Here is a 26,210-nt window from a genome sequence, read left to right as displayed (position 1 = left end):
ATTATTAGTTGGGATTTAAGAAATGGTAAACTAATGTGTTTTGATTTTCTGTGAACTTTTCATTTCATTTCCTGGAGCTGCAGGTTCACACACTGAAAATATTATTGCTCTTGTTTTCTCATTGCAGAATGCAGTAATAGTGGCCTTGTCTTCAAAATCATGGGATGTAGAGACTGCAACAGAATTACTCCTGAGTAACTGAGCCATATAGAGAGAGCTGCTTCTGTAGTCCAGCTTGCCCCTTCTGGAGGAGCATCACCATCTGTTATTCCTAGGATTCTATATAGATTCTCTTTCAAAACTGGCACTCTTGCCTGATGATGCTATCTAGGCACTATTGGAGACTGAAAAAAAAGCGCTCTGTAAATAAAGCTAATTAAACGTCTGTGTAAATTTAAAAAGGGGAAATACTTTAATTTTTTTTCTTACTAAATATTGTAAAAATTCTTTGAGCTCAGCTAAGATGATGGGGGAAAACAATGCCTACTTTAGTGTTTAGCAGTGTGACAAAGACTAGCAGGAACTTGCTTCAGGATTTTGATTTAGTAATTCAGAAAGCAACATTTTGAGTGTTAGTCATCAAAATTGTTGGTGCCACTCATCACAGTTATCTTACTGTTTTTAACATGGATCCTATGTGCCTGTGGATTGACCTATATTTGCATGCTTGTACTTAATAGACATATTAGGTAGGGTTGCTGAAGAGAGCACCATTGAAATACTCAATTGCTTTTGTAACTTTTCCTGCCAGACTTTCAAGACTTACCCAAAGTTCCAAATGGTGACCTATTCAGAACCATTTTCTTTCTAGCTTATTAATTGGGAAACCTGATTCTCCTCTCCCTTACATCATACTGTTGATTATGTTTCATCATCTGTGGCTATTATGTGTGCCATTGCAGTAGTCTAGGCTCCCCTTTAAAAATATATATTTTGAATTATCAGTAGTGATTTTCATCCATCATATTTTCTACACAATCATGTAAGGAGTATGCCTCAATACAGCACAAAAAGATGGAGCTGGTTTAATTTCCTTTTTTTTTGTCTTAAATAGCGCTAAAGTGTTCTTCAGTACACTCTGGATAATATGATTTCACAGGGTTTGAAGGAGGACACAGCTGATTCTCCAGTGTACTGAGAATGGAAAAAAAAATTTTTTGAGTACTTGATATGATGCAATCAGCTGTTTTTTGCAGCAGTTTTCTAGCTTTATTTTGGGCTTCAGTTTAAGGATTGCTTACCAGGTACTTTAAAATTCATCCTTGCTTGCATTTTTCTCTGGTTAACACATGGAGGCTGTGTTGGTGTTTTTACTGTACATACTTCAAATGCACATAGAAGTAGTGTGTTCTCAATTTAGCTTTTTTTTTGATTGATATTTCTGATAAATGAGAACTGAAATCTTACCTTGGCTTGTACATACAGTCAGTCTTTTTATTTGTATTAAAATGACATTTCATCCTGAGTGCAAAAGCTTGAAAATTATTAGTCTTGCAACTTCAAACACTAGTACATCTATTTAAAGAGAGCTGTAATGTCTTTGTGAATATGATGCTAACTTTTGAGAGTGTATCTGACAAGGAAGTTCAGAGAAATCCTGAGACTAGAAAGTGGGGATTGTGGATAATGGAGTACTGTATCAGTCATCTTTTCTATGACTCTTTTGTTTTGTTCTGGTTTGGTTTGGTTTTTTTTCTCCTAGGCTGTGGATTAATGGGGTGGGGAAATCTATGCCTGCTTGGGGTTTTTCTAGAGCTGTGAAGTACAAATTGAAATGGTTTTGCACTTCATGGTCTCTTTATAACTCATACTAGATGAAATCAGGAACATTATGGTATCTGTTAAATACCTGGAGCACAGTAGTAGGGGAACAGAACCAGACAACAGAGCTGGCAAGACCTGGCTAGTTCTGGGGTGTTCCATGTACTGCTCTGTCTGATGTGTCCAAACTTAGAACAGGGCACAGACAGTAAATACTTTGAACTCATATCAGTGCAATACTAAATGCATTTGCTTAGTCTTTATACTTACTGCTTTTTAAGGTGTAGTCAGTGATCAGTTTTCTTGGGTTTTCTTGAGTTAGTGTAAATCATTTGCAATGATGCCAAAGGAAGTGAGTTGTTTTGACTTTCCTTATATTTATTTATTTTTTTAACAAGAAGCTGCTACTGTTCAGCTGGTTTGCTAAGTGAAAACCAGGGACGGTAGGAAACTGGCAAAATGCTACTTGTGTTAATCTCAAGTTACTGTCTTTTCTGTTATACAGGCTAAGAACTTCTTGATTACATCAACACCTTTTTTTTTACCCTGGTGGTAAATATGAATTGCTGACTACTTCCCTTGTTCTTCGCTGCTATTTATCAAAAGAAAGAACTTGGAAATCACTGTTGGGGACATAAAACTTCTCAGTACTGGGCTTCTGAATGTGTCTTTCCATAGAGCAGTCTCCTAAGAACAGCAGGCTTCTCCAACAGTATGTAAAGTGGTAAAGGAAGCCAGGGAATGGGGAGAGGGGGAAAAGAGGTTCTTAGGTGAGCACAGTCACCTCTGAAAGAATGCTCTGTTAAGTTTTACTTCTCTCATGAAGTTACCTCATTTTCTTCTCTACTGCAAAACACTTGTCTCCCCCTTCCCCCTCATATATAAATGTTGGATTCTGGATTTTGCCCTCCATCTATGTGCTCAGTAGCTTAATGCTAGCTTGGGTGCTGGCAGGAAGCTACTCAAGAGGTGAGCTGGGAAAGAAACATGACCCAGCATTAAGGAGACACTTTTGGTCTGAAGTCCCTCTGAATTTTGACATGTTACTCCTTTATAAGGAATGTTTTTGTATTCTTGGTAATTATCAGAGTTGAATATAGGGATAATGTTGTACAAGGTTAGTTTAACTGCAGCTGGGGCTGAGCCCTAGGAATTGTGCTGTTAGTGTTCAGCTTATCATTGTGAGCCATTGTACATGACATGGCAGTTCTGTTGTGTGTCACTGAACATCGCTATATTCAGGGCCCTGTGCATTCACAGATGGGGAGTTGCTGTGCAGCCCACTCCAGCTGTGGACTCGGGCTGCACATTGACCACTCCTTGCAACAAGAACATGAAACATGGCTACAGTGGCTAAGTACAAATAAATCATGCTTTGTCTTCCTCTGTTGTGCCAGAAGATGGCTTGAAACAGTCATTTTGAAGTCCAAATGGCCCCAATTTTTCTAAACAAGGTCTTGGTAATAACACAGATTACCAGAGCATTCATTGGATTTCACTGCTGAACATGTTAACATGCATCCAGCAGAGTGGTTTATCCTATCTTACCCAATTCCTCCAAGAGCAAAGTACAGCTTTGTTCAGAGGTAGAGAAATGCCCTTTCCTGTTGCCAAAAGCCTCCATTTTCCCATGAGTACCAAAATCCCTGACTGTATTCCACCTCCTTGCCAAATTCACAGCTTCCTCCCATTCCTTCTGTGAACAAACTGTGTTCCCAGTATGACAAATTGGTGCATTTTGGAGACAAAAAAACCTTAGGAACATATCCTGGAAAGATGCATCATTTAGTGCATTCTGCATACTCCAAACTTTTTTTTACTATTTTGTTGAAAGCTTGCAACAGAGTACATGGGGCCTTGACTATAATTGGTTCGGTAGTATTTATGACCAATTAGGTACTACTGGTGTATGAATATGTCTTAGTTTTTTTCTAATTATCACTGTATTCAACTGTTTTCCATGTAAATTAGTATTGGAACACTGACATAAGGAATATAAAAACTTTTTTTGTTGTTGTCTGAAAGGAGGAATTAAATAGCCAGAAAGAATCTTACCTTGTAACACCAAATCTGCATTTGATGGTGTGGGTAACAGAAACGTTTAAACTATGCAAATTTAAGCCTAACAGCTGTGACTCAGACTAGGCACTTCAGAGCTTATGTCATTTGGGAAGGGAGAAGGGGAGTGGGGGGAAATCAAAACACAGATTCAAGTGAGTTCTTGTTTACTGCATTGGTCATGCACTGTGTTGGGAAGTTCTATTTTTAGTGCAGGGGAAGTCCACTGTGCATGTCCCTTGTTCCCTTCTGAAACATCACCAAAAGCTGGCTTAGACTTGGAGGCTTGCCTGCAGTGGGAAACGTTAAGTTATTTAGCAAATAAATTGGTTTTACCTAAATGCTGATGAGAAGAGGCAATGAGAAGTTGAGGTGTCCTCCCCTGCTCTGTTTTGTTGATGGAGTTGATGAGTGGGGACACTGATTTGTGACCAGGTGCTTAGTTTTGTATGGTTTTGATGAGCAGCTGGCTCAACAAGAGATAGCAAAAGTGCATTTCCTCAGCATCTGTTGCATCATGGAACTGAAGAATGAAAGTCAAGATGCTTGAAAGTCAAGCCTCTTCTGGGAAGACAAAATAGGTATTTTCAGTGTTACCATCCTTGTTTTCCAGGCACAGCTTTCTCCTAGGGCTAGGCAAAGGGGCAATCACTTCTTTCTTGCTAGTTTTCTTATCTGTTCCAAACCAATCTGTGAATGATGTAGGCAGCTCTTCCTGCTTGTGGTGTTTGTGTCATCAGCTGATTCATCATCAGACTCACAAGACCAACTGTCCTCAACGGGTTTGGCTTCTGCCTTGGTTATTCCAGCTGCAGTGCTCTGTTGGCAGCAACCTGACTTTGGATTTGTTCTCACTGGACAAACCCTTGTGAATCATTTGCCCTGTACTGTGCTGTGATGTTGGAGCTGTGCTGTTTCCTGCTTTGTAGGCATCAAACTGGCTCTGGGATCGCTCGTGGTGCTGAGCCCTTCAAGGATAATGGAAGTTCAGATCACGGCTCGACAGCCGAGGAAAGGTCCTGTGACAGTGCTGTGCTTGTGTGGTGTGTGAGACTGCTGCTGCTCTGGTGCAGTGTCTGAAGAAGGCTGCCATCATAGGAATGCTGATGTCAACTGCTGAAGAGCCCTGCTTTTCATTACCTTTTCCATCCTCTATTCTGACTTTTCTAGTAAATAAATATTTACCTATAAGTACTGCAGGAGGTTGGTTCCTGAGCACCAGACTTCCTGTGGAGGTGGAACAGGGGTGGGGAGGCTGGAATGCAGCATCAGTGTTTTTTTGTCTTGAAAATAAAAGCTACACAAACACTTTTGTAAACAAATGATTTTTTAAATAAACACACATTTTAAAAGATGTTGATTTTTCACTGGGAATGCTTAACAATAAATGCATGTTTCCCTGAAAACAGTTTTCATTTTATTTCTGGCAATTCAGATTGTTCTAAGATTACAGGGTCTACTCCTCCATGTCAGTAACAAGAGAGAAAAGAATTATCATTTTCACGGTGCACATTAAAAATTTTTGAAGAAGAAAATTGTGTAAATAGAAGCTGTGTAATGGAAGCATGTGTTATTTCAACCAGGACTGCCTCGTGATGGCCTGATCATCCTGCACCACCTCTTGTCTCCTTTCAAAGGCTGCATCTGAAGAAACAAAGCCAGTAACACAGAGGAAAAGTTGTCTCTGGATTTCCCTGCACCGCTTACATTCATGTCATCTTTGTACATTTTAAACTGTGTACCTCAAACTGCAGTTGGTTCATGCACAGGGAGGTGACAGCCTGGTGGCCAATGGCACTACCCTGCTGCTCAGCTCTAGAAGAATCTAGGAGGGACGATGACTATGGATTTACTACCAGTACAACTTCACTTTTTTGGCATTTGTCAATGTTTGTTAAATTGAGTAAAGCAATTTAAAGCAGTGGCTGCACTGCTGAAGCAACAAGCAGAGAGGTTGCTGTGGAGCTGGCTGTAATACTGTGCTTCAGATCTGCATCCCAGCTTCAGGTGTGTCTGTCCCCAGGAGAGGTTTGCAGGTTCCTGGGCAGGCTCTGCCAGCTGGGATGGTGCTGCACTGGTTTATGGTGTAAGATGCTGTTTGGGTTTTCTGTTTAATTTCACTGTCATCAGGAGCTGTGTCGTATTGTGGTACCTCATTCTTTAAGAGGGGTGAGGGAGAGGGAGCACTCCCCAGTCCCTCTCCTGCAGGTCTTAGCCTGACATCAATTCAGAGTAAAAAAAAAAGTACAATTTCCCCAGTTTGTGTAGTTAGACACTGACATGAGTAACTGAGAGCTGCTTTATACTGAAATATTTGTGAAGTTGTCCAACAGCCTTGTCATTTCTTCCAGCACCCCAAAACTGGAAGCGAGTTCACAGCTGAAATGGACTGATGGTGCTTGCTAGCTTGACTTGTCCTGTACTTAGTTTTCTGTTTCAGTGGCTGTAATACTGACACATTTGGCTCTCAGACGGGTAACTGATACCTCCAATACAGCAAATCCAGCATTTTAAATTGTTTTTAAGGTCAAGTCTGGATCTGGAGCACCCGTGTCTGATACAATGTCAAATAAATTACATTGCTTCACTTAGTGGCTGCTTTGTGTTGAAATACATTAGGTGGGTTATGACAGCCTGGTATAAGATAAAGGGCAATAAACTGGGCTGGTGAGGAAAATATGGGGGGCAGGGGGAGATGGGAGAGAATCTGTTTTGTGATGATGATACCTGAGCCACCAGAGCCCTTTAGCACCCCAAGTCCCCCATGTACAGCTGCCCTTGCTTGAAATGGTGTGGGGCACAGGCTTGTCCCCTTGGACCTGCAGTGGGTGGGGAGAGGGACAGTGCCATGGTGTCTTCCCTTTGTCTTCCCCAAAAGCTCTTCTCACAATTAGCAATTTAAAAACATCATGATGGTGAATAGTTAAAGCTCCCGCTGACCCTGAGAGGTTTGGGAAGTTCCCTGCAGCTGAGCCACATTACTGTACCAGGGCAAAGCTGCCTGTCCCCATTTTTATACTTCTGCCTCCTGCCCAGGTGCAGAGGTGGGGAGGAGTGTGCCTTTCTTGGAGGAACATTTTGCTGGTTATAGCCTCCTAAAATAGGAGCCAGTTATGCACCAAGACAGATTTTGGTTCAAAAGCAGAACTGACTGGTGCCATTTCACACTGCAGTCAGTCATAACAAAGAGTGGGCACAGAAATCCTGTCATTACCACAGCTTTAAATTTCCATCAACACAGGGCAGGAGAACAAACACCAGACACAAAGTGGGTTCCAGGAAGTGGTGGCCATCACATCTTCACCTTGCTGCAAGAAACTGTTGGGTGTGAAGTGGTTTATCTGTGTAGAAAGTGGCTTAAACGATCCAAAGCTGGCAGTGCAAATAGAGTGAAAACATCTGATTTTCTTTTTTTGCTGGTAAAGAGGCAAGAAACGAATCCTGTGTATGAACATCCTCATGAAATGGGGGCTTGCTCACTCTTTGCTTGGCATGTGTGTTGCCCACTATAGCTTATTCCACGTTCCAGTCCTTTAATGGTCTGAACCACATAAAAAATACTGGGATAAAATGTCTCCAGGCCATGCTTATCAGGAAAGAGAACTATTTGGAAGAAAACATGTATGAACAAAGTAGTTACCAAAAGTTCACTGGGTCAGACAGTGCTGAGGTAGAGGGGAAAAAACAAAGCGCAAAAAACCCCAAACATTTCTTAAAAAACAATGAGGGAAAGCAATTCTTTGTAATGTCTGTGTGCCATTCTTTTCACCTGTGAATGGTTCTCATCTATGAGGAATTCAGGAAGGGGAGGTGCAGAGTCCTGAACCTGGGGAGGAAAAACCCCAGCACCAGTACAAGCTGGACAATTGTAGAGCAGCTTGGCAAGAAAAGACCTGGGGGTTTGGGATCTGGACCAAGCTGAACATGTGCTGGTGGCAAGGGCAGCAAACTGGGCAGGATCCTGGGCTGCAGGAGGCAGTGTCAGCAGCAGGCTGAGGGAGACGATCCTGCCTCTCTGCACAGCCCCAGCCAGCAGCAATGCCAGGCCCTGCTCTGCGGGGATGGGCTGGAGGGAGCCAGCTGCCCACACAAGAAACTCTGTACTCAGGGGTACAGAGGGTCTGGGTCTGTTAGATGGGGCTGAAAAATAAGCAAAGAGACACAAAAGGGGCCACATCCTGCAAGTGTGAATTGACAAAGCCCTATTAATAGCAAAAAGGTTAAAAGTCCCACCATCAACCCAGAAGAAGAAACAACCTGTTTTGGTTTAAAGGTGTGTTTTTGGAAAGAAAGCAGCTCAGTGATGCAGAATCAAATGACACTCTGCTTTCATCTTGGCCAACTGCTCGGGCAGCTTCCAAACCCACCCTCATGAACGAATGTGTGCAAGGGAAATGCTTAGAGCAGGAACCCTGCTCTGCTCCCCTGGCAATGAGCACCCCTGGCAGGTGCTGCAGCTCCCGTGTGGCAGCAGGAAGGGGCTTTGCACAGCAGGGTAAGTGGTCTTCTGGAGGAGAAACTCATTAGCATTTTCAAGGCTGAAGAGTGACCAAATGAAAAATAGACTTGAGCTCTGAGGAAGTTGACAAACCTGTGGTAGTAAATTTAACAGAAGGCTCCTATGCCTCTGATTGTAGCTCTGGGGATAGAGGTGCCCTCAAAAATGGCCAAACAGCCCCACATACCATGGTTCCATGGGAAAATGGTGTGCTGGTCAGACACAGCATGTTGGAGGAAGTGTGTGAGGAGATGGAGCGAGGCAGTGGGGAAGAAGTGGTGCCACAGCACTGGCAGGGCCCATCTCCCGCTCCACAGGCACAGAAAAAGCTCCACACAGCAGGACCCTAGAGCCAACCTGGGGGGTGATGAGTCAAGGAGTGGATGCAGTGATGGGTGTCTTGCTGTGACCAGTCACCTACAAGGAATGTGATCTCAGGTTGGTATTAATTGGTTGGGAAAAAGTTTGGCCTGGAAATAGGAAAATTTTCCAATTTCCATTCATTTCTCCAGAGATTTACCTCTGGCTCTGTTTCCTATTTGGCATTTACACACATTGATACATTCTGAAGGATGATCTCACCAGGTAGGTATCTGTAGCAGAGGTACCACCACATCTACCTCAAACACACCAGGACTGCTGTGAATGCCACTATGATCTTCTATGTGCAGTCTGTGAGGGTTTGGGCTCTCCTACAGGTGTGGAAACTACTATTAAAAATACACTCAGAAATATAAAAAAAATTCTGCATGGGTCACCTGTCATGTCTTGTAATATGACAGGAGACTGATGGTTCAGACCTCTGCCATCAGCATAAACCCAGGTTGTTTCTGGTTTGGGGACAGAAACTAGGACACGCTGTGACTCCCCACTTCCTTGAAAGCCACTAGACCCAACACCAAAGAAACAGCCATGATCATCTTCCATCTCATCCTTCAAGAGCTTTGGTGCATCAGTCAACACATCAATTCCTGCTTCCAGGGCAATGAGAGAATTAAATTCCTGAACAAAGAAGCAGAACACGTATTTCTTGTTCTGGAGCATGCCCAGCTTGCAGCATTACGAATACACATCTGAACTCTTGAGGCTGGCAGGGCTACAGGAGATGCTCAGTCTTCCAGAGTTATTTGGTCAGGTTTTTTGCCTGAGCTGGCACATTGCTGAGACTACACAGCTGCCAACATGACCTAAGTGAGTTACAAATTGGCTTGGATAACCTCTGTGCTCCCACTGAAAAGCAGATGTCTCCTCATGGCTGTCCCTCCTCACCAACCAACACAAGACTCAACTGCACCATCCACTTGTGCTGCCCATGGAGGTCTTGGTTTTGCTGACCATGGGTAGAGCTGCACAGTTGGTGATGAGTCCCCAGGTTCAAAGCTGAATGGCTCCTAAGTCACTTCTTGCCAAAGCTGCAGGGGTCACCATGAGGCTGACTTCCTCCTGCTGGCCCAGCCTCTGCAGGCAGAGTCCTGGTTAAAGTGTCAGGACCTTTCCCAGGCAGAGGGAAGATGCTCTGCTGCAAGTCAGAAAGGTCCTTCCAAGAGATGAATGGGAGGATTTGCTCCAAGGGTAGGACTGCCCTTTGCCTGGGCTCTGAGGAGCACACTCACACACCCTCCAGCATGTGTGGTGCTGAGAGCTGGGCTGCAGAGCTGCTCCCAGCAGGGTCCGTGTGTCTGTGGCTTTCTCAGTGAGGGAGCAGGAGCTCTGAACTGCAACAAGCCCTTGGCTGTGCTCCACTCACCTCTTTACAAGCAGGTGCATGTGCCAAAAACTTGCTCATCTCCTTTCAGACTGCAAAAAATAGGGCTGGGAAGCTCCCCCAAGTCAGAGATGTTCCCATTCTGAATCTAAAGTACACTAGGGAGTGTGATTTGTGGAAGTAGTCATCCTGTGGGTCACACACTGACTTGGTGCTAAGGAATCTCTGATGGAGTACTGGGTTATTCACCTGCTTTGGTCTCCCATTTAGAAATTAAAGGACATCCTGACTCAGGCTGTGCAGCTAGGAAGGGACAGGCTGTCAGCAACCACTTCTAAGTTCTGCTTCTGAGGATGTTCTGTCTTGCTTTCCATCTTCGAGGAACTGAGGCAAATCAATCCACAGAATGTGTGGATTAAGAACTCTTCAGGAATGGAAGCTACTGTTGGTCTTTGAAGTTTAAGAGTACTTTATAGTATTGTTTGAGCTTCCTTCTGGCCATCTGAATACCCAGGGTACTCATCATCAGCATGATGATTCCCTCCTGTCAGAAATTCAAGCAGGGGAAGCCTTCAAGGGACACAAACTGCTGCTGTACAGGACTCTGCTCTCCCTGCTTTTGAACACCTTGCTGCTCCCTGTGCAAATCTGTTCTGTACCAAGATACAGTGCCCTGGGCTGAGCCCAGCCACTCTGTGACTAATGCTTGGTTATCAGCTCAGTGCACCTGCAGCCAGGCTGGCAAGCAGACTGCACAGCCCAGCCTCCTTAGTTTGGGTTATTTCCCTGAGCACCAATTTGAGATTTGATTTTCAGGCACAAACAGAACTGCTGCTAAAGACAATAACCAAACACACAGGCAAGAGAACTAGGATCCACATGGATGATTTCTTAAGAAGCAAGTTGCCTGTGTATTGCAAATGTTTGGTGATCCCAAATCTTTCTTTATCTTTAGAGGAAACAGTTCAGCTGTTACAGCCCCATCAGCTAACTTGACATTCAAGAGCCAGTCTGATGCTGAACTTGGTCCAACATTGTGAGCTAAGTATCTACCAGCTGGAAGCACATTTTGGACAATATTTTGTTATTTATCAGTTATAAAACTTACAGGAGTCATCAGCATGTGCAGAAAAGGTTTGTAGTACATGCTGTTTCTCCTGTTTAAGATTGCTCTAGACAACATTATTTTTTAATCCACAACAAATATTCAGTTTTGTTGAGTGGTAGGGGTTTAATTTAGTACATTACAAAGCATGTCCTCAGAACAGCTTTCCTGTCTTACTGTGACTAAAGCTATGCATCAGAAGACAGAAAAAAACAGAAATAAATATGTATCTGCTAAGAAACACAGCCAAACTTTTATGAAGATGGGAACTTAAAAGATGACAAGAACTTACCTCTAACTATGTAACTGAATGTGAAACCTCAGCACCTTTAAACCCTGCACTGGTAAAAAGCCATAAAGAATGGGTTTTATCAGGCTTCCTATTAATTGCACATTAACAAGTGAAGAAGTCTGAGCATCAGTTTCCTTATTATAATGGGAAAATCCCCACTCTTATGTACAGTATTTGAAAACTGAAGGATGGCCAAGCCACACACATACACCCCACACCACCCCCCTTTCCTTTGAAATACTTTGCCTTCAATTCCAGAGTTAACAGCTCTTCATTTTAAGGGCTCAGCAGCACTGGCAATGCATCAATTACATCTGTGTGAGAGTGGTGCTGTGCTCCCTGCCCTGGCTCTCCAGGCTGCCCCTGTGTGCTGTCAGTGCCCCCCAAGGCTGGGGCAGCCCCCACGGCTTTGCAGAGGGAATGGGGCAGGCAGGGGCACTCTGGGCACAGCCCTGGCTGGGGCAAGCTGTGCAAAGAGCCACTGGGGCCACCCACCCCTCTGGTAGTTCTTGTAAGCTGCACTCTGGCTCAGCCTATTATACCTAGCATAATTAGCTATGTGAATGTACCAACTGACTACTAATAATCAGCACATGAAAATAACTCAAATGTCCACACTAAAAAAAAAAAAAAACAAACAACAAAAAACAAACAGAAAAAAAACTCAATAGAATTCCATCTGGAGAAAGACAACTGAAAACCATGCTCTGACTATGGAGTGAAACTCCAGAAACCTCTTCTAACCTATATCATTCTATGATGACTCATTGAGTAATGTGACAATTGTAACTAATTAAAAACCGACCAAAGAAGATAAAAAGGAAAAAATCCAATAATTATCCACTTCATAAAAAACAAAGCTTTTGGAAATAAATCTGAACTATTTGCAAGATTTGTCAAGTCCAGATTTCAGATTGTTAAAAGCACACCATTAAGTACCAGAACTCATTTCTAAGAAAAAGCAAGTTTGTTTTTTTTTCTGGTAGCACCAGAAAATTTTGAACTGAAACATTTTAAAATTAGTTTAAACCAAAACACTCGAACTTTCATGAAACTGAAGCATTTGACCAGAGCACTAAAAAGAAACAGCATTACAATCAGTAAATCCACCTTGTGAAATTATTGCAGTTTTAGAAATCAAACTCCTGATAGATGTATAATTAAGCGATTCTATAATCTCTCTGTCAAAAGCATTCCAAATCCTTCAGGTCAAAGCACTGCAGGTTGCTTTAGAAGAGGAGCTGCTTTATGCACAAAGCCTCATTTTTGTTACAGAAGAAAAGTAACTCGAGCTGTGCACATTTGCTCAGAGAGACCTCAGTCATGTTGAACAGCACACAGCTGCACCCTGCCCATTCCAGGGGCACAAGCAATCCCCAACTCATGCCGCCAGTACCCAGCTCTTCTATGTAAATCAAGGGATTTCCAAACAATTTGCAGAAGAGAAATGGGGAACTGAGGCAGTGGGAAGCAAAGCAGATTCCTCTCTGTCACTGTGCCCACCAACCCAACCCCTTCACAAGACAAAGCACTGTAACTTCACCTCAGAAATGCAACTGTTTAACTACACCAGTGTCTGCATTACAGCTCCTTCGCTCTGCACAGCACTTCTGGCAATGTCCAAGCCCATGTACAGACACAGCAATTAAGTTTTCTGTGAAAGAAAAAAAAATTAGAAAAAGACTGCCATGTGACACCTAGAAGCGTTTATTTTATGCAACAAACTTAAATATGATCATGTGTACATAAAAGTGTACACTGTATCTATGCTGAACAATGCCAGGAAACATAATATTGATGCAACAATCTTCTAAAATAAACATTAAAAAATGAGCCTGGACAGGAAGACAAAATGCAAAACAGACTTACTTCCAATCAGCACAATGCTTAAAATTGAGAGCAATCCTAAACATTTCCAACTTTCCTTACAAAGCTGCCAAAGTCCAACTATTTTTAAAAACTGATTTTTTTTTTCTTTACATCAATAATAAAAATCTGGTGACAAACATTATAAAATCAAATGCTGGACTGTCTTTACTCCTTTAAAATTTAGAATATTCCAACAGAACTGCAGGAGTAAAAACACTTAAAAGTGATATATGTTTTTATAAAACAAACATCAATATGTACATTTATTGCAAATTATATTAAACTAAAATGGAGGGGAAATTAAAAAATGAAATGTCTACTTGCGAATTAATAACAATTTTAAGTGATTACTTTCCCACTCTGATAGAAATCAGAAAGCAACATTTATAAAATTGCCACCACATGACTTTTCATAGCAGGGAACTGAAATCTGTACATCTTATTTTTGCAGAAAAGTAGGCAGGCAGAAAGAATTATACATAAAACAGTCTCCAAAAGTAAAGCAAAAAAACTTTTTGTGATTTTTTGTTTTTCCTCTAGTCTTGTTTAAAATCCACTCAGTAGACTTCTACCTTTTCTGTGAAACATGGGAATACCTGGCTCTAGGATCATGAATTTTCAATGTCAGTGTAAGGACCTTCTCTGACTTCCTTTAAAAAAAAATGCAGCATGAAAGTTAATGGTGTAAATACACTTTTAAACTCCAGAATGCAGGAACTGGAACCAACTGTTAAGCAATTTGCTTAATTATTGACTTTTCATAAAAAAAGTCTCTGGGGAAATAAGTACAGATGCTTTTAGCCTCTTTCTCAAGAGTTTCTGCTTTACATTTCCATTGAGAAGGATTAATTTCATGTGAAAGGGAAGCATAGTTTTCCTTCTGGTTTCAGAGCTGAAAGCTGTGTGTTTTGAAGTAATTTCAGTTCCTGTACAGGAAATTTCTGAATCCTAGTTTTTGCAGAAGCTTGGAGCATGCCTTTATTTGGCCTTCATTTCCTCCCTTTTCGAGCAAGTTTTCTTTTTACCTTTATGAGGGGAGAAAAGAAAATGAGTTAATTGTGAGGACATGGAAATCACAAGTGATTCTGTCTCAAAATCCTATCAAATATTGTTTAGATTTTAGCTTTTACACTTCTCATACTGTGATTCTTCCAACTCCATCTTGTATCTTCTTAACAATTACATAATTAATTGAATACAACTGAACTTCCTCATTGTACAGCACAACTTCCTGATAAACTTGAAACTACAAAACCTGAATTGTGCATTTTATAATTCCATACCAAGTAATGTTTTTTTCAGCATAAATATAAACAGTTATCCACTGCTTTCATTGGAATAAGAGATTAAGAACAGCAACTTGATCTAATTAACTACAATTACCAAGGTTTATAAAAATAGCCCGTTTTACTTCAGAATAGGCACTACTTCAAATGTTTTCCCAGTATTTAAAGTAACTTGTACAAGTCTACTTAAAAGCAAAAAACCTATTAGACAGAGCATTTTTTACACACAAATTTCTTTGAATTCTCACTGTATAAACTACAATAAAGAAATAAAAACAGAGAATTGTCCTATATAAGATGCCTGCTACACCTTAAGGAAGCCTCCCTCTGCTATCTCTGTATCCTCAGTATCTTCCTGGCTGCTCCCACAGGCCTTAAAAAGATCCATTGCATTTTGAGAGTATTCTGAACTTGAGTCTATCTCCAACAGTGAATCTCCATCACTTCCAAGCACCTGGCTTCTGAAAAACGTTAACAATGTTTTGGTATTTTGTCCAAGAAACACTGAGATATCACACATTTTAAAGATGTTATCTGATACAGTAGCTTATTAAAGGCTATGGATAGTGCAATTTGTTCTGAAGACTTGAAGGAATTTGACATATTAAACAAACATTGCAAGGCAGTACACAAACATTACACTCTTGACAGACCATTTTACTGCTGTATAAAGCTTACTCTTAGAAAAAAAGGTGTTTTCAAAGTTCTCTGCAAGATCTTCAACTTACAAATGTCTAGAAAGAAACTATTCCAATGTTTCTTTCTTCCTTTAGATCACTTTTGTGATTTCTTAGAGCACACTGGTTGGCAGACCTTTGGACACTTGCATTAATTATGTACCAGGTCCAGCAAAACAAACTTCTCATGTTAATGCTTATTATGAATTGCTTGTATTGCAAACCAAGTCATGCTTCAACACTAAAGTAGCCCAATTATCATCCAACAGCTGTTTTGTGGTTTACAAAGTTCCAAATGTAATTTTCAGTTACTTAAAATAGACATTACAGTACTGCTAACATTAAAACAAGCACAGACTTAAACTACCAGAAAATAGCTACAGCTGGCATTACAAATTTCCCTGTGCATTAAAGACAGTCAGCTTCTAAGGCTTTGCTATCACTGAAGGGAGGCACAGCAGAGTAGTCAAATGCCAGAGTGCCTGGCATTAATGAATGCACTAAACACCATCAACTCTTGGTTCCTTTAGACAGCAATTCTAGCAAGGGGAACCAGGATGCATTAAAATAGCATTTGGTGAAAACAGGTTAAGTTTATCCTGTTCTGACCAAACAAATTAATTTCTCCAATTCCAGCTGCCCAGGTACTTTGAAAAATAGAACTCAATGCAACATATGGTTGCAACATCTGCTGTGGTTTAGTTGTGCCCTAAACTATGCTAGGTCTGTTGTAATTGTAAACTCAGGGTCTGACTTGAGACAGGAAAGGACCACCCCCCACCCCATGTATTTAATTATGTATTTTTACCTCTGTAGATCAATTTGTCTCTGTGCTGCTGCTGGCTTTTTTGCTGTGTCTTGCTGTTTTGGTGCTTTGGCATTACCTGCCTCTAAACTCCCTGGGCCCTCCTGGTTGGCCGCTGCCCTCTTCCTTCCCCTGACAGGTGCTTTGTTTGTTTCCTCGTTTTTTGCAGTGGTGCCCTGAGGTTCTGGTTTGGTTGGTCGCCCTCTTCTGGTTTTTGCTGCAAGCGATGGGCCTGTTTCTTCTACACTTTTTTCTTCTGTTTTTTGATGAATATTCTCAGTTCCAGATGCTGTTGCTGTTCGCTTTTTCCCACGTTCAGTGCTATTTCCTTGTGTTGTCTGATCAGAATTCATCTCCTAGAAAATAAAAATCATGAATGTGAAGAAAAAAAGATTCCCAAAGGCAAACCCAAACTGTTACCTCCTTCCATCAGAAACATGAGCTTTTAAAACCATATTGTTATGAAAACACATCACATGGTCTTAGAGTTTGGACCTTATCCTTGCAAAACCATTTTCTACATATTGTGGAATGTTACTAACTGCAGCTAATCTATCTTTTAGTGGTGTAAGAGAGATTACAGTAAGAATAATTATCTTTATGAGCTCCTCCCGTAATCATTTTTCTGGACAAGTTCCTTTTACTGTCTCTTTGTCAAATGTCAAGAGAAAACTGAGGAGCAAAGAATTATTTCAATACAGCAGTATTTATTGTTTACTTCCATACATGCAAATTTTGAGACCAACATTCAGTAAAAGTGCAGTTTACTGAAGACCTAAGTGCCAGTAAAGAAAAACCCAAGGAATAAAGAAGTAAGATCACACCAAAAATGCAACTTGCTGTGTTTGTTAATTCTTCATCATGTCTGAATGGGTATGGCCTACATGCATGTTCTTCTCAACACACTGAACAGGGTAATGAAGTGATTGAATACCATGCACAGAGGTGTCTGTATACAAGGAACAGAAAGGGTGAGCAATGTGCTTCTCTACAGAGAGCAGTATTCATATGGAAACAAAGAGGAAGCAACTGGATGCTAAGCCTTCATTTGAACACTGACTTCCAAAGCAGCTGGGAGAAGGGGTGGAGAAAAGGATACTGAAGAAGTATGGCTGGGATGATTCAGCAATTTCCAACAAACCAACGCCACTATTCTAAGTGCTGGATCTGAACCAAGGACTGTTTTTGTTAAATATTCTGCTATTGTTTCTTATGTGTTCAATGAGTCAGGCAATCTCTGTAACCTTCACTACTGTTCCAGCAGCTTCATAGTAGCCACTTACAGTTGCTATTCATATGAACTTTAAAGATTCTCTGAAATTCCAACTTCAAGAACCTAGAAAGCATTTTTGAAATTTTCTTGATATGTGCTTTGCCTAACTCTTCTATGTGATGATACAAATCCAAAACATCTGCTTATTACTCTGATTTCATCTAATAGAAAGAGATAAAGCAGATATATAACTTAAAAAGCCTAAATCATCTATGTATCCCTACATTATTACAAAAATCTACTTTAAATCAAAGAATCATCTAGGTTGGAAGTGATCTTTGAAAATCATCTTGTCAAACCTGCTGACAGTGGGGCCTCACTGGTTATCCAGGGCTTTGACAAGTCAAGCCATGAACACTGATAATCCACCACTTTTCTGGACAGTCTGTTCCAGTGTTTCAATTTCTCCACAGTGTTTTGGGCGTTTTTTGTATTTTCTTTTCCTGCTTGCATCCAGACAGAATTTCCCCTGAAGCAACTTCTTCCAGCAGCCTTTTATCCTTCCAGCAAGCAGCCTTGAGAATACTTCCTTCCATCCATCTTTTCCATAAATACCTTGTAGATGTTGAAAGACTGATTGATCCTCTCCAAGGTTTCTCTTCTCTAAGCTGAACAAACTCAACACTTCAAACCTTTCTTCACACAACAACTTTTCCATACCTTAAACATTGTGGTGCCCCCTGCAAGGCTCCCTCCAGTTTTTGAGTATCTGCACCAAACTGGGGGGGCAGCCCAGTATTCCAGGTATGGCCTAATGAATGCCAAATGGGGTGGAATAACCACATCCCTCTATTGCTGACTACTCAGGACACAGTTTGCTGTCCTCACTGCAGCCAAGGCACACAGCCAGCTCATGCTCTGTTGGTTATCCACTGAGGATGGTCCCCAGGTCCTTCCCAGCCAACCTGCACTCCAGCCAGGCAGATCCCAGCATGCTGTACAGCTGCTTGAGTTTCATCTGTCCCAGGTGCAGGACTCAACTGTGTTAAAATTCATGCTATTGTATAAGTTAAAAAATCTTTATGATTTACACATGGTGTTCTCTCTTTAATACAAGAGGGGTGAACCATACAATATATTTTTAATAGGTTAAGATTTTAGCTGTGACAAAATTTTGAAGGTAGATGTCAATTTCATGCTGTAGGACCACTTGACATTTTCTTGGCAGTAAATTCAGTTAAAGCTACTACAGGTGTGAATTTTCACTCTCAATCCCAGGCTCGCTATTACTTATATTGGAAAATGCAGAATAAATGTGGGAATATTTTGGAATTTTAGAAAAGAAGAATGAAGTCCATTCAAATGAGTGCTATAAATTACTCTGGATAAAATAAATAGCCGTTCTGAAGACACGGGGTCCTCTGTCAGGCTCGGAAACTGACACAACTACATGAAATGAAACTGGATGTTACCAGCTCCTCAGAGAACTGGTGCACTGAAAAAACCCCCAATGTCAAACTTATCACAGACATCAGTCCATAAAATTCCTGGACATACCTTGTTTTTCACAGGTTCTGTCTTTGCTGGTGTGACTGAAATAATCCTCACAGGATTTTCATCATTTTCACTGACTCCGGTTTCTGATATATCTGAACTTTGTTCCCTGGGAACATCATGGAAGACATAATAAACCAAAAATATACAGAAAAGAAGAGAAATGTTTGGAATTATTAGGGGTAAAGAAAAGGGGGTGTGGGGAAGGGGAATCAACACAATAGGCTAAATTAGTTTTAAAACAATTGAATTTGCCCAAGTCCACACACATATTTTCTTTCCCAGAACTGGGAAAGGTCTGAAAGGAATTGGCTGGTCATTGAGCCAAATCCCTTACCACAGACACACCACTGTATAATGACTTCTGCAAACTTAAGACCAGAGCTCTAAAATAGGCTGTGTTATTTTCCCAGATAGAAAGAGCCAATAGAGGAAAATATAGTGAAGAATAATAAACACCACTAATGCCCCAGTTTCACAGAAAAGAATAAAAAAGAAAAAAGTAAGATTATTGCAACTTATATCATGCACACTTTACAGAATGAATTCTGAATGCAGTTATACTTCCCTTTCGCCTTATGAAATGTAGCAACAAGACTTACTTAACTTTCTCTGCTTTCTTTAATGCTTTATTTTAGTCAGGTAATCAATTCCAAACCAGATTAAACAGTATTAAAATCTCAAAGTGCAAACTGTTTCTCCAGATTTACAACAGATTTTCAAACTTCACATCCATATAAAAATAATGCTTGCTAGAAGAAACACTGAGTATTGCCATCATATGTTGCTTCTTTCCACCGAGACCCTGGCCTGCTTCAACAAGCTCTTTTAATCATCCTTAATCTCACACAGATCAGAATATTCTATCTATATGAAAAAGGTTTCTTGTTTCCAATCAGGATTACTCGTAATTTATACATCAAAACATCATAACACAAACTGAACCACAAAGCAAGAATGGAGATTTTATCTACTGAGAACTACATTTTCTAAAACTGGACAAAATAAGGACACTCTTCCAACATGTAAGCACACAAAACAGATCATCTGCTGTCCTAAAACTTGCAAGCACAGTGGAGACCATTAAGTAAAGAGGTGATGAAAGAAATGCTGGACTCCCATACCTTGATCTGTTTCCTGCAGAAGAGCTCAGCTCAGAGTTTACACTGCTTCCAGTCTCTGATCCTGTAGTCCTAATATATGGTCTCCTTCCAGTTGCAGATAATGGTTTGTTTACTGTGCCTAATACACCGGTTGGTTTTGGCTAGAAAAAATGTTTAAATATTAAAAAATCCAAACTTCAGATACATATTTAATTTTACAAATATTTGCTTGAGTATTTAAAAATACTTTTCCTGGGATAACAGTCTTGATCACAATGCCATCAGTTTAGAGCTACTAACCTTATCTTTACTTTAAAAACATTGTTTATCCTTTTACTTCTTGTGATTTAAAAGCATTTCATCAACTGCTCTTCTCTCTCCCATGCTTTGAAGACACAGCAGCTGGAGAAGTCTCAACAAAAGCCAAAATGTTGGGCAATATTAGAGTTGAGAGCCTCTGGGTAAGGATGAATGGGAAAGCAAACAAAGCTGATATTGTTGTGGGAGTCTGCTACTGACCACCCAGCCAGGACACTACCAGCAATGATCAGCCTACAAGGAATTAATTACAGGATCCTTCTGGATCAACTGCCCTTGGCCTTATGGACAACCTTGGCCCTGGATATGGGGGACAGCAGACTTTGGGTGCTGTAAGACTTTTGGGTGCTCTGGGAATCTGCTGTTGAAGGTACTGCCATCTATGAATGCTTGTCCCTTTTTAGGAACATCTTTTAAAGCATAGGAGCAGGCAACTACAAAGTGTAAGATGTCAAGCAAGTGAGGCAGAAATTTAGCCTGGCTGAGCTAGCTGAGAAGGGATCTCCTTCTGGAAGTACACAGTATTTGGAAGCAATGACAGACAACATGGCAGGATTACCATGAAATGCTGCTCACCACTGCAGGGAGACAATTCCTGTGGCCAAAGCCTGATTAGGGTTTAAGTTGGCCAGCACCATAAAGGTCACAAAAAGGGCTTTTGAAGATATGTCAAAAGCAAAAGGAGGATCAGAGATAACACTGGGCCATTACTTGATGAGGCTGGTCACCTCACAAACAGGAGGTGACAAAGCAGAAACATTTAACCCCATCTTTGCCTGTCTTCAACACCAATGATGGGGCCTGGGACCCCAGAGCCCTGTGTTACAACACTGTGTCTGGAGGGGATGATAAACAACCCCAGCTCCCTCAGCTGCTCCTCGTAAGACTTGTGCTCCACACACTTCACTCATTTTGTTTTCCTTCTTTGGACATGCAGTAAACTCAGCCACTCAGCAAGTGGAGTAAATAAATTATTATATTAATAATATCTTTAAGTAAATACTGTGCAGAATTAGCACTAGGATGATGCAGCCACTGAACATGTGTCCAGTAATAAGCCTTTTCTACAGAGATTGTTGCTTTTTTGCTAGTCAGTGTTTTCCATCATCTGTAATATCCTTCTCCCACCTGCTCCGTCATAACTTCCACCCATGGGAATTATATTTTCTTCTCAGGAATACCTTAATTTATTAACTTGGCCTCTAAGGAAATGTAAAATCACATGAAGAATGTGACATGCCAGTTATGAAAACCTCCTTAACTGGTCTCCAGGGACAAAATATAAAACCTCCTGTTGCCTACTCAGCCTGAGCACATGGGTCAAGTCATCAGCCACAGCAAGATCTAAAACATTGTAACTGTATCACAGAACCCCAAAGAGACAGTGTTTACTTCTAAATCATATTTATATCATTATATGCAGAAAAGTAATATAACAATATAACACAAATGTATAAATATAATACTTCAGTTAAAACTCAAGCTGGCCACTGCAATGGAAGATAACAAAAATTTGACAAATACATTAACAACAGCAGGGCCAAGGAAAACCTCAATGCTTTACTGGATATGGAGGGAAACATTGTAACCAAGGATAAGGAAAAGGCTGAGGGATTTAATGCCTTCTTTGTCTCTTTAACAGAAAGGTGAGTTATTCTCAGGCCACCCAGCCCCTGAACTGGTAGTCAGGGACAGGAAGCAGAATAGATGAATAGATGCCCTGCAATCCAGAAGGAATTAGTGGCCTGCTGAGCCATTCTGACACTCAAAAGTCTATGAGGCTGGATGGGATCCCCTGAGGGGTGCTGAGGGAGCTGTTGGAAGAGTTCACCAAGCACCTCCATCACTTTTCATCAGTCCTGGTTAACTGAAGAGGACCCAGATGACTGGAGGTTATCCACTGTGATGCCAGTCTACAAGAAGGCCAGAGGGAGGATGTGGGAGATCTACAGGGCTGCCAGCCTGATCTTGGTGGTCAGTAAAGTTATGGATGATCTGCGGGTTATCTTGAGTGCAATCACAGGGTGTGTACAGGGCATCAGGCCTAGCCAGCACAGATTTAGGAAAGATAGGTCCTGCTTGAGCAACTTGATCTCCTTTTATGATCAAATGACCTACCTAGTGGATGAGGAAAGGCTGTGGATGTAATCTACCTGGACTTCACTGCAGCCTTTAATGCTGTGTCCCACAACACACTCTTGGAGCTGGCACTCCTCACTGGGTTAAGAACTGGCTGGGTGGTCAGGCCCGAGGGCTGGTGAAGGTGCTCCATGCAGCAGTGCCCAGTCACTGCTGGCGTTCCTGAGGGAGCAGTGCCAGGGCCAGTCCTGTTCAGTACCTCTACTGATCATCTGCACTAAGGGATTGAGTGTCCCCTCAGTCAGCTCACAGATGACACCAAATGAGTGGCACTACTGTCTGCTGGAGGGCCAAAGGCTCTGCAGAAGGACCTGCACAGGCTGAATCCATGGGCCAAGGCCAGCACTATGAAGTTCAACAAGGCCCCTGCCAGGTCCTGCACTGGGGTCACAATAAGCCCAGGCAGTGCTGCAGGCTGGGGCAGAGTGGCTGGAAAGCTGCCCAGAGGAAAAGGAGCTGGGAGTGCTGGCTGAGAGCTGCTGAACATGAGCCAGTGTGTGCCCAGGTGGCCAAGGAGCCAATGGCATCCTGGCCTGTGTCAGCAACAGTGTGGCCAGCAGAACCAGGGCAGTGACTGTCCCTCTCTAGTCAGCACTGGCAATGCCACATCTTGAATCCTGTTCCCAATTCAAGGTCTCTCACTGCAAGGACACTGAGGTGCTGGAGTGAGTCCAGAGAAGTGCAATGCAGCTGGTGAAGGGTCTGGAACGAAAGTCTTATGAAGAGCAGCTGAGGGAGCTGGGGGTGTTTAAAATTCTTTACAACTGGCTGAAAGGAGGTTGTAGCCAGGTGGGGAGTGGCCTCTTCTCCCAGGCAGCTAAAGACAGGAAAGAGGCAAAAAGCTGTGCCAGGGGAGGTTGAACATCAGGAAAAATTTCTTCACTGGAAAGACTGTCAGGCATTGGAATAGACTGGCCAAGGATGTGGTGGAGTCACCATCACTGGGAGTATTCAAGAAATACTCAATATGGCATTTAGTGCCGTGGTTAGTTGATATGGTGGTGTTTGGTCAGTGGCTGAAATCAGTGATTTTAGAGGACTTTTCCAACCTTAACAATTCTGTGATATCTCCTACTGCTGTACTGAACCTAACTCTGCATTATGTTTTGGAAAGCCTCTCCCAGAGGTGCTTTGCTTTGCAAATAGAGGATGTTAAAATCACAGAATATCTACAGCTGGTACTCCCTGAAATAGATGTTCAAAAGTGCATAGACATTTGCACCTGAATTTAACAGCAATAAAAGCTATATTAAAAATATTACAACTGAAAATTTAAGATCACCAATGCTAGTGGTATCACAATTCTCTATATGCATCATAACTTTACACCAAGCTTATTTCAGTAATAGAAGAAACTAATCAAGAACCTGTACCCCAGCGCACAGGTAACAATCTTGGTGCTGTGTACTCATCGGGTAGTATGTTCAAGGAATTAATTATATGTCATCAAATAGAGTTACAAAATTACTATCCATGGAATCTTAATATAATTTAAACAGCAGTCCAAAGCATTTTAAAAACCACAAGTAATATTCTAAGGCTTGCAACTTGCCAAAATACAGTACCTTTCCTGTCAAAAGAAGAACCCTTGTCTCTTCTGAAATGTAATTCCTGTCATTGCAGAAATCCTGCATAAAAAATAAAAATTAGTTCGTATTTGATGTCTCAATCTCACCTCTTTTTTTTATAAACACTCAACTAACTTCTCAGATGCAATTATCAAGAGTTACACATATTTCACACCTCACAACCTGCTGGCTAATGAATCAATCTAATAAAGACAGGTCAAACTCGTATTTTGGTGGAGATTTACAGTGAGCATTACTGAATGACAGTATGCCATACTTGAAATTGGGATAACCATTTTTCCTTCTAAAATGACATTAATTTTTTGAAATTATACAAAACTGCTCTCCCTATTTGTTCACTTGCACGTTTTTAATGGGAAGTCCTAACAGAGGAAAAGAGGTGCCATTTTCTCTAAACAAGTTGAAAGTTGTTACCTTTGTCACGCTGAGTATCAGAGTTTACACAGACCAAAATCCCGTAGCTGAATAAAGGCACCAGCCCACTGTTACATGGCATCTGCCATTTCACAGTTAATAGGAAATAAATTTTGCTTAAACAGCCTCTGGAAAGGCAGTTAATTAACAGCCTAGGGCACTGAAAAATGTCAGCCAGTACATTCTCCAGGACAACTAAAACATCAGGTCTGGTCCCCTAACATTTTTCAGAAGTAGGTCTCTTGGAGAGCAGTAGTGCCACTGCTGACAGCAGATCAGTACTTGCCAAAGCTAGTAATAAGAGGACCAACTTGTACAGCAAGCAGAATAGCCCAACAGCTACTGAGAGACAGTAACATATCACAGATAACAATGTTCCCTTTTTTTTCTGATTTGCATTCTAATTCAGACATACAGTCAGAAAAATACATATATTCTCATATATTCACTTGTAAAAAACACTAATGAAATGATTCAGCAATTCATGCCAACATATCAGCATTAATTCCACTTAGCTGTCACTTGGTTACAAACATTTCTGTCATAATACAGACAGCACAGCATAGAGCTGACTTTAAAAATTAATTGCTGATAATAAAATATGCATTTTCCCACTCATTATCTTACAGAGATAACCATCTAGCAATCTTCAAAAAAACCTATTTCCCCTTATTACTTTGGAAATAAAATTAACAAATTTACCTTTTCAGGTTGTGTAAAAAATTTGGTTGGCAATACAGGGTCCTTTGGTGAATCTGCATTGCACAAAGCACTTTTGCTGTTGATTACACATAGTGCTACATCACACACTGTGTAAAGTTTCTGGAGAAAAAAAGAAGAAAAGCATGCTTTAGGAATTACTCACTGTTTTTACAGTGTAGAAAGAATGCGGTAGTTCAAAAAGTTTAAAATATGTGTTTAAATAACCACCACTAAGGACATTTTTAGTAATTATATCATTAACCATACTGCTGAGTCAGATGATACTATTTATAAACCTAGTAATACTTTACATGACTATGCTGTACAACTGAAACTCTTGCTCAATCAAATCACCTTAGATGGTTTCTCATCTCTGCTAGAAATGAATGTGTTTAACAATAACTGTATAATGCAATATTTCCTTCCCCAACAGCAGAAGACACTTATGTGAAGAAACTAGGCAGCTGTTAAAATAAGGCAGGCAGTACCAGGAATACTTTCAAAAAATGCAGGTATTATGTACTGGCTGAAGTCAGCAAGGTTTTACAAGAATGAGATTGGAAACATACAGACAGTGCTTGCAATTAGTAGTGTCTTTAAAAAAACATAAAAATGTCAGAGCTAGTTCTTTCAGACTTCCTGCAAATCCTGCTTTTGAAATCCTCAGCTCATCACCCAGAACTAATCTCAACTGCATTTCTTACTTCATTGGCCTTTGGCTCATCAGGAGACTGAGCATCTCGGGTAAGCTTGATGTTTTCTGACATCTTTTTCATGAAGGCATGGCTATTGTTTTCATTCTTTGTCATTAAAACTTCAAGCATGAACCACAGGCACCTAAAAAGTCATAAAACCACAAGCAATTACACTCCAGCTTTTATACTATAGCTCCTACATACAGCAAAGCTTCACAAAATTTTGTTAGCTGTATTAGCTTTTTCTTAAGAAACCAAAATCAATTTGAAGACATAAACAGATAACTTCATATAATGCAGTAAACAGAATCTAGACCTTTACCACACACAGTCTTAATTGTACTCCTTTGAGTAAACCTGCCAAATTAGTGTGTTTATTATTACCTCTGTAAATACTGCCCAGCCAATCAACTTTTTCCTCTTCCAC

At 41.0% G+C, this 26,210-nt stretch overlaps 2 protein-coding genes across 7 annotated transcripts in view; one reads left to right on the top strand and one right to left on the bottom strand.

Annotated features, from left to right (window-relative positions):
* The window catches only part of UBE2K (ubiquitin conjugating enzyme E2 K), a 44,155-nt gene extending 37,745 nt beyond the window's left edge, over positions 1-6,410 (top strand). For 3 of the 4 annotated variants that reach the window (XM_058803461.1, XM_058803462.1, XM_058803463.1), the window contains one exon: positions 128-6,410. In XM_058803461.1, coding sequence (XP_058659444.1) covers positions 128-202 — 75 coding nt within the window. In that variant the 3' untranslated portion in view covers positions 203-6,410. The remainder of the gene's footprint in view (positions 1-127) is intronic. The other variant, XR_009274650.1, reaches the window with a different exon arrangement.
* A 6,698-nt stretch (positions 6,411-13,108) lies between these two features.
* Positions 13,109-26,210, bottom strand: part of PDS5A (PDS5 cohesin associated factor A) — a 75,525-nt gene continuing 62,423 nt past the window's right edge. Inside the window, exons 27-33 of one of the 3 annotated variants that reach the window (XM_058804290.1) lie at positions 25,793-25,925; positions 25,089-25,208; positions 23,949-24,011; positions 19,948-20,087; positions 18,827-18,932; positions 16,060-16,412; positions 13,109-14,313 (exon numbers count right to left, since the gene is read on the bottom strand). In XM_058804290.1, coding sequence (XP_058660273.1) covers positions 14,310-14,313; positions 16,060-16,412; positions 18,827-18,932; positions 19,948-20,087; positions 23,949-24,011; positions 25,089-25,208; positions 25,793-25,925 — 919 coding nt within the window. In that variant the 3' untranslated portion in view covers positions 13,109-14,309. Of the gene's footprint in view, positions 14,314-14,348; positions 15,036-16,059; positions 16,413-18,826; positions 18,933-19,947; positions 20,088-23,948; positions 24,012-25,088; positions 25,209-25,792; positions 25,926-26,210 lie in introns of those variants that run through there. The other 2 variants (XM_058804291.1, XM_058804292.1) reach the window with 2 other exon arrangements.

The sequence above is a fragment of the Ammospiza caudacuta genome, chromosome 4 (assembly GCF_027887145.1).
Source record: "Ammospiza caudacuta isolate bAmmCau1 chromosome 4, bAmmCau1.pri, whole genome shotgun sequence".
Classification (NCBI taxonomy): Eukaryota; Metazoa; Chordata; class Aves; order Passeriformes; family Passerellidae; genus Ammospiza; species Ammospiza caudacuta.
The sequence above is the reverse complement of the archived record's forward strand: the minus strand, read 5'-3'. Positions and strand labels throughout refer to the sequence as shown.